This window comes from Myxine glutinosa, chromosome 10 (assembly GCF_964187855.1).
Source record: "Myxine glutinosa chromosome 10, kmMyxGlut1.1, whole genome shotgun sequence".
In the NCBI taxonomy this organism is placed as follows: domain Eukaryota; kingdom Metazoa; phylum Chordata; class Myxini; order Myxiniformes; family Myxinidae; genus Myxine; species Myxine glutinosa.
The window spans coordinates 51168400-51177625 of NC_136270.1; the positions used below are offsets into that span (position 1 = coordinate 51168400).

The 9226-nt window shown below is 42.4% G+C and overlaps 1 protein-coding gene across 1 annotated transcript; it reads right to left on the bottom strand.

The window, feature by feature from the left end:
• Positions 1-2025: 2025 nt before the first annotated feature.
• Positions 2026-8682, bottom strand: LOC137434529 (homeobox protein Hox-D4a). The gene is made up of 2 exons (XM_068127642.2): positions 8071-8682; positions 2026-3249 (listed from the first exon to the last, which is right to left on the bottom strand). The coding sequence occupies exons 1-2, from the start codon at positions 8405-8407 to the stop codon at positions 2903-2905; spliced, it is 684 nt and encodes a 227-aa protein (XP_067983743.1). The 5' UTR covers positions 8408-8682; the 3' UTR covers positions 2026-2902.
• Positions 8683-9226: the final 544 nt, after the last annotated feature.

Consider the following 9226-nt stretch of genomic DNA (forward strand, 5'->3'; position numbering starts at 1 on the left):
TAAACAGATCACAAAGACAGCCTTCTTCCACCTGAAAAACATCGCCCGTCTCCGTCCATCCCTCTCCTCTGTGGCTGCAGAAACCCTCATCCACGCCTTCATCACTTCCCGTCTGGACTACTGCAATAGCCTCCTTTATGGTTCACCCTCAACAATCACCAATAAACTCCAATACATTCAGAACTCCGCTGCCCGTCTACTCACCTATTCCCGGACCCGTGACCACATCACCCCCGTCCTTTACAAGCTTCACTGGCTCCCCATCTCCCAGAGAATCCAGTACAAAATCCTCCTCTTGACCTACAAAGCCCTCCATAACCTGGCCCCATCCTACCTGGCTGACCTCCTCTCCAGACACACTCCCACCCGCAACCTCCGCTCTGCTGGTACCAACCTCCTGACCCCCCCCATCCGGACCAAATTTAGATCCTGGGGGGACAGGGCCTTCTCCATCGCTGCTCCCACCCTCTGGAACTCGCTACCTCACACCATCAGAGACTCCTCCTCACTCACCACATTCAAAACATCACTCAAGACCCACCTGTTCAACACTGCATTCAACATTTAACCCACAGCATCTAACCCCTGACTATCTCCTCTCCTTCGCCCTCCTTTGTGCTTTGAATATTTCCCTATTGATTCTTCTTTTTTTGCAATTGTCTTTATGTTTTGCTATGCGTTATGTTTTGCACTCTGTCAAAGCGTCTTTGGGCTTCCTGAAAAGCGCTATATAAAATAAATGCATTATTATTATTATTATTATATATATCTGCTTTACCATACATTTTTGGCTTGTCTTGGTTTATTGTGATTACCTTGTTTCTTTAACTCAGACACTACTCAACTCGTATAGATGTTACACGACTATTTGTGCTGTGTCGGAACCTGCAATGATCTCAAATTATTGATACTTAAACAACAGCGAATCTTCTATAATCTTGGCTGTTTTCGATTTGTTTCGAGTCTGGAGTCTTATAAACGGGTAAGCAACGATCACTGTTTGGCTTGCAATGAAGTTTGCTCTCCTGCAGTTTAATAAGTCACGGCTTTGTCAAAGTGAACCAAGCCAGGATATAAAAGCTCTCTCCATGCGCAAAAGTTCCGCCTCCTTCACATGAATGACGGATTAAGTTCACGTGAACTTGGCTTCGTTGCGTGCTTTTGAAAAATGTGGGAAAAATTATTCTTTGGTCACGCAAAAGTTACAATTAAACTTATATGTACAACTGAAAAATATATAATAGATCACCTTGAATGTTTGAGAGAGTTTTGGATATTGTAAGAAAAATATTTCACCAACCCACCTATTTCGCACTTGCCGTACGAGTGCTGATCAAGGCTATCCAGCCTAACTTAGACCTGTATAGTCAAGGTTAAAATCTAGACCGAGCTATAAACTGTTGCCCTGGTATTTCACATGCAAAGCGAAGCATCATTGTCTTTCGTGAAGAGTAAGCAAGATATCGCTGGCACGGTGAAGAAATTAAAAGTTTCTGTACAAATCACCTTCAGCGAAATGTCAGGCCAGAGAGTTAATGAAAGACATAGGCCAAAAGAAAGTCCACAGTAAACTCCACTAGAAGGCGGGAATAATTGTGGCAGTTGAGAAAGTAGTAGTAGTAGTAGTAGTAGTAGAAACAAGCGGTGATCAGTATATTCATGGTCTGACAATTATAAAAATAATTGAAGACATCACAAAAATTGCAATTTTTTTCCTCCTCAATTTAATTATTTCAACAGTGGTTTTAACTTCGAAAGTGAACAAGCATCCTTATGTTCCTTTTTTTTGTTTTAGTACATCGACAAAACATTCAGCCCTTACATGTGATACAATGCAATTTATCATGGAACAAGCTTTTAGGTGTTGTCATTGTGCCAATTAGTAAAAATGAGGATAACAAGCTCAACAAAATTCACCAAAGCTCGTACCGATATATATATATATATATATATATATATATATATATATATATATATATATATATATATATATATATATATATATATATATTTATATATCTTGCATAATCAAATGAGGCAAAACAAATTTTATTGCATTTTTAGACAAAATCTGCAAGACAAGCACATGGAAGTAATGAAAAGAAGTGAAGTTTTAGCATCGTGTGTGAAGTTGCATTAAGAGTTTAAATGTTTAAAGTCCAAAACAGGAGGTGAGGGAGCAAAAGACAAATTGAGGCAAAGATTAAACAATAAAAAAGTAATTTAATGTGAATATGAAATCGATAAATAATAAATAAATATTTAAATAGATTAAGGAGTTAATTAAATTAACGTATAAAGAATGAAAATATATTTTAAAAAACAATAAAAATATATTTACTTTTTATAATCGATTCATACAATTTTATCCGACAATAGCATATATATATATATAATAATTTATTTTGGGCCTGTAATTTCAACAATCCCTACAAATAAATATTGTACTTTATAAATAAAGAATCCCAAGTTGCAGTTGAACTTGTACGTGCGTATTTATGTGCTTTGAATTTTTTACCCTGTTCATGTTCGTATTTTTACGCGTTGCTTCATCTAACCGTATTATTGCATACGAGGTCACACAACAACTGCAGTGTACACAGCAAGAAAACCGTAGAGATTCCACCATGCTTGAAAACACTCTCAAAACATACTACTCATATTATTTCCAGAAACATACATGACAAAACACGACAAGCGCATGCGGATGTGGCATGGTGTAGGCCAACGAGTAACATTGTACATGTGTAAGAAAACAATTCCAAAAGGTTCTGACACGCAGACTTCACTGCTGACTTTACAAGGAACGACATGAAATCGTCAGATTACAGATGGAAATGTCGTATAGCAAACCATGAATGGTTAAATGGTGATTTAAAACCAAATGGACCAATAATGTCGCTCAAGACCCTGAAACCAGTGACTCCGTTTGGCCGGTTTTAATCAACGATTGGTGTAAGATGGAAGTAGAGGAAGAAGATGAAGAAGAAGTTGAAGAAGAGGCAGTTGTTGTGGATGGTCTGGACTTTGTGTTTGGCAATTTATGATCTTTCTTCCACTTCATACGACGGTTTTGGAACCAGATCTTGATCTGCCGCTCAGAGAGGCAGAGGGTATGGGCTATTTCGATGCGTCTCCGACGGGTCAGATACCGATTGAAGTGAAACTCTTTCTCGAGCTCCAGGACTTGGTGTCTTGTGTATGCAGTGCGGGATCGCTTGCCCTCACCTCCAGGGTATTTCGACGTTACTACAGTGGGGACACAGGAACAGGTAGCTTTACCTGCCAGGATGCTTAGCCATTTGGCTAGTATGTATGTATATATATATATTATATTATATATATATATATATATATATATATATATATATATATATATATATATATATATATATATATATATACAGTATGTATATATATATATATATATATATATATATATATATATATATATATATATATATATATATATATATATATATTTATATATACATTTATATATACACACACACACATATATATATATATACAGTCACGTGAAAAAGTAAGTACACCCCATTTAAGTTTTGACTTTTTCAACATATTTCAACATACAGCTATTTGATCTTCATTTCAACAATATTGATAGATAAAGGTGATATAATATAACAAATATCATGAAACATTTACATTTTGTCGGCCATTGTATAATTTAAATAAACATAAATGCAAATTTCGGATGTGGAAAAAGTAAGTACACCCTTGGCTCTAATAGGTGGTATTGCCCCCTTTGGCAGAAACGACCTCAAGTAGGCGTTTCTTATAACTGTCTACCAGTCTCTGACATCGACTGGGAGAAATTTTTGCCCACTCCTCAATGCAGAATTCTATCAGCTGTGCGATGTTTGAGGGGTTTCTTGCATGCACAGCTCGTTTCAAATCCCCCCACAACATCTCAATGGGATTTAGATCCGGGCTTTGACTTGGCCATTCCAGAACCCTCCATTTCTTTCTTTTCAGCCATTACTTGGTGGATTTACTGGTACGTTTAGGGTCATTGTCATGTTGCAAGGTCCACCTTCGGTTGAGCTTCAACTTTCCGACAGATGGCCTCACATTATCCTCAAGCACCCTCTGGTACAATGAAGAATTCACAGTTGATTCTATGATGGTGAGCTGCCCAGGCCCTGATGCAGCAAAGCTGCCCCAAACCATAATATTTCCACCACCATGCTTTACAGTTGGTATCAGGTTCTTGTGGTCAAATGCTGTCTTTGGTTTTTGCCAAACATGTCTTCTGGTACTGTGGCCAAATAGCTCTACCTTTGACTCATCTGTCCAATTGCACATTGTTCCAGAAGTGCTGGTCTTTGCTGAGGTGTTCATTGGCAAACTTTAGTCTTGCCCTGATGTTCTTTCTGGACAGCAAAGGTTTCCTCCTGGCACACCTCCCATGTAGATCAAATTTGTGCAGCATCTTTCTAATGGTAGACTCGTGCACTTTGACATCAACAGTGGCAAGAGCTATCTGTAGGTCCCGTGATGACATTCTGGGGTTCTTAGAGACTTCTTTCAGCATCTTGTGGTCTGCTCTTGGGCTGAACTTGCTGGGGCGGCCTGGCCTGAATCTTCTCCACTTGTAGATGATCTTCCGGACAGTCGAATGATTGATTTCAAATTGTTTGGAGATCTTTTTAAATCCCTCCCCAGACTCGTAAGCATCTATAACCTTCTTTCTGAAGGCCTCAGAGAGCTCTTTTGATCGAGGCATGGTGACGCCGCACACTTCATCAGCAAAGAGCAAACCAAAGTAAATGTCTGAGGTTTAAATAAGACAGGTTCCTCCAAGATCCTCTCCAACGATGTTCTAATCATTTGCACCTGAGCTGGTGCACCTGATTCTAATTTTAGGTATTTGAAGTAGTGATCAATGTCGGGGTGTACTTACTTTTTTCACATGCGAAATTTGCATTTATGTTTATTTAAATTATACAATGGACTAGAAAATGTAAATGTTTCATGATATTTGTTATATTATATCACCTTTATCCATCAATATTGTTGAAATGAAGATCAAATAGCTGTATGTTGAAATATGTTGAAAAAGTCCAAACTTTACATGGGGTGTACTTACTTTTTCACGTGACTGTATATACACACACACACACACACACACACACACACACACACACACACACACACACACACACACACACACACACACACACACACACACACACACACACACACACACACATATATATATATACTTATACGTGCAGTCGTCAAACCACCTGAGGCAAAATTATACACCAGTTAATTTTGCTCGGGCGCTTTTATTGGGACACAAATCGATCCCAAAAGTGCACTCACTTTGTAATGACAATCCATTGGGATAATTTGATGGAGGTTTTTTTGTGTGCGGTATTGTAGAGCAGTAAATCATGATAATCACTAATAAATATCACAATCATTTGATTATACTCCTTAGATAGTCCTGTGTTTGCAGGAATTGTAGATTGTATATATTATCTTCAGATAATTTCAAGAGACATATATATATGTATATACACACACAGAGACAAATATTATGACAATGATGATGATGATGATGCATATGACTGCCGAAGTAGTTTCTTGACTGTTAGGCACAATCCTGGTCGGGGCGTCATTCCTACTTAGGATACTGGAATGCGAGACGCATTAAACTGGTATTCATTTTGCCAACCTCGGAAGGATGATCGGCTGAGTGAACCCCATCTGCTGGTGTTAATTCAAAGACCGACAGGGATTTGAACTCAGGACCCCAGAATCCCAAGCCAGCACCCTAATTGTTAAGCCAACACCAGGTTTGTGCGTACACACACACACACACACACACACACACACAGACACACACACACACACACACACACACACACACACACACACACAGACACACAGACACACACACACACACACACATATATACACACACACACACATATATATATATATGTGTGTGTGTGTATACTGTATATATACAGGATGTTTCAAAAAGATTGATACAACTTTGACTTCCCACCATTTCTTTGTTTTTTGACCTATACCGTTTTCCTTTTCAGGGTTTTGTGGAGCTATCGTTGTATTTGTTTCCTGGGATTTCAACTATGCCATTGACAGTGGAGGAGAAGACAAAAGTGGTGGCTCTGTGGTATGAGATTAAATCATATGTAGACACCCGCCGGAGGTTCTGCCAGGAATACGACCTGAGAACACGTGATGGACCCACAAATCGTGCCATTCAACGTATTGTGAAACATTTTGAGCACAAGGGTACAGTGCACAACCAGGGCAAGGGCAAGAGTAGCAGGCCAGCATCAGTAGCCAAGAGTCAAGCCAACATCGACGCCGTGCGGGATTCTGCAGTGGACAGTCCCAAGAAGTCCCACCGCAGGTGCTCCCAGGATCTGGGCATCAAACCAACATCAGTCTGGCGTATCCTCACTAAGGAACTGAAGCTTTTCCCACACATCATCTCTATTAGGCATAAACTGAGTCAAGATGACATGGGAAGGAGACTTGATATGTGCAATTGGCTCGGTGACAGGATGGAGCGGTACCCAACCTGGATCAACCTGATGTGGTTCAGTGATGAAGGCCATTTCCACTTGAACGGTGCCATCAAATCAACAACCACAACAACATTTTCTGTGGGGCAGAACCACCTGAGATCACTGAGAGGTACCTGAAAGGGCCTAAGGTCACATCGAGAACGTCAATCACAAGGATTTTGTGTAAATGCCAATTTCAGACCTTGGGCTCTCACCAACTATAGCAGTGATTTACTGCAATATCAATCAGTGATAGAAAATACCATGTCATAAGCTTTCAATAAATGTTTGGTTCACCTTCCTGAGGTTTCTGTTTCTTTGTAAATAAACGTTTAAATTTGTATCATTCTTTTTGAAACACCCTGTGTATATATATATATATGTACATATATACACCATCCTGCCAGCTATTAATTATGTGTGTGTGTGTGTATATATGTGTATGTGTGTGTGTACACACACACACACACACACACACATAAGCTGGCAGGATGGCGTAGTTGCCTGGAATCTTGTGTCTCTGTGGCCCATTTGCCAAGGTTTAAATCTTGGCTAAACTGTAAACTGTCATCGTGGTGTTTCACATTCAAGGTGATTCCTCAATGCGTGTGCCTTCCCTCGGATGGACGTTAAACGGATGTCCCATCTGCCCCAGCATTAGTTGGTGGAAGTTCAAGATCCCACGGTGTCCTTCGAGTAAAATAGGTGAGCCATCGCCGACACCCTGAACAAATTGTAAATGGCTGGCCATCTATTGCTGGGAAGGCAATGGCAAACTACCCAGTATAACTTTGGCCAAGAAAGTGCTTCGGCAGCACCGACTCTCTGTGACAGGGTACGGTGCATCAGAATGAACACACACACACACAGTCACACACACACACACACACACACACACACACACACACACACACACACACACACACACACACACACACACACACACACACACACACACGTTTGGCGCATTTCCCTCCATTATAAAATGTTCTATTTCGGAGTCTAACGAAGGTATTTTCACCTTTAACGAAGGTGTGTAGTGTATTGCTCGTGTGTTATCCGTGCACACGATGTACCCGAAATATAGATCGCTCGCACTCCCAATGTACACCCAATGGTGCTCAACACGTAACGTGTCAAAACATGGGGGGGGAAATGAATAATTTTTTTTTTTGTATTTATTTTTTAGAAATACCTAAATTATTGGACAATTTGATTTATATCAGAGAAATATATTTTTCATTTCGTGCAAAACGCATAAAGGGGACGTTGGCGGGGGGGGGGGGGGGGGGGGGGGGGATAATTGAGCGCGAAAAGCAGGCCATTGTGAAACGCGCTCTCCCGGCAAACCGGACCTCGCACCATATTCCCTCTCGCAGCCATAAATTTGGTTTAGGGGACACGGCGGCCCCTTTAAGGTGGTGCGTAAATCGTGCTAATGAACAATCGGCGGTGGTGCGCGGAACGCGGCGCCGACGAGTCGCACGAGGACACGTACCGCCGGTGGCGTGCACCCTCTTCATCCACGGGTAGACCACGGGTCGCCGCTGGTCCTCGTGCTCCGACTCGCAGGGACCGTGCCGCGGGTGCGGCGGCGACGACGGCTCCAGACCTCGGCGATCGAGCGCGGCCGACTTGGCGTCGCACGGATACGCTTCGGCCAAGAAGTCCCCCGCGGGGTACACGGGGCCGTGGTGCGCGAAGTCCGACTCTCCCGATTGGTTGTAAAACTCCGGGCCCGGCTCAGGAATGTAATTACTCTGCGAGTACTCCTCGCACGGGGGGAATTGGGGGTCCACGTAGTTAGACTTGATCAAATAAGAGCTCATGTCCATTAATTTCTGCGAGGGAAGATGCTGTGATATTTGATCCGTCCGGGGGATGTCTTCTCCAAACTACCGTGTATATTTTTTTCCCGGGTACATGTGACGCCGTCAGCCAATGGGCGCCGTCCGCGGGGGTCTGCGCATCGGAATAGAAATATATAAATAAATAAATCCGACGCACGACCCCGCAACATCCACCGACTGCAGTAACACCGCGATTCGATCAGACGATCGTTGCATCACGTACACGAGTGCGATAGCTCCAGGTGGCCATCTTTGGTGCGTTGACCGACGATGCACGACCTCCGGTGATCCTGGTCGACTTCGCGGGCTCGCGGTACCTGGCGGGTCGCTTCGCACAAACACGAATAAAAACGCGATCGCTCGCAACAAAAGATGGTCGCTCAGAGCCGAGCGGCATGTAAATGAGAGACAGACTGCCTGACCCGGCGTTAACCCTTGTCCTGACCGTGCTCGGTCCGACTGTGTCCTTCCGCCAAAACCTGCACGGAGTCGCCAAACCCAACGACAACGATCTTCTCTCCCAGACGATCCCACTGTGACGTTCATGTGACACCCGGTCGCTTGTCGGTGCTCGATGTACCTGGGTTACTTTGTGTACGTTTCGTCATGCACTATGTATGATCTATTGTTATTACGCACTCACAAATACCTGGTGTAACGATTCAAGGTGAGAAATCGTTGAATTGACGCCGATTCCCGCCGTGCGAAGGATTTGCTCTCGTGAGTAGTAACACCAGCCCGACACACTCGTGTTACCGTCGAACACTGCACTGTGCATCTTTCTCCAACACTCGTGTTACCGTC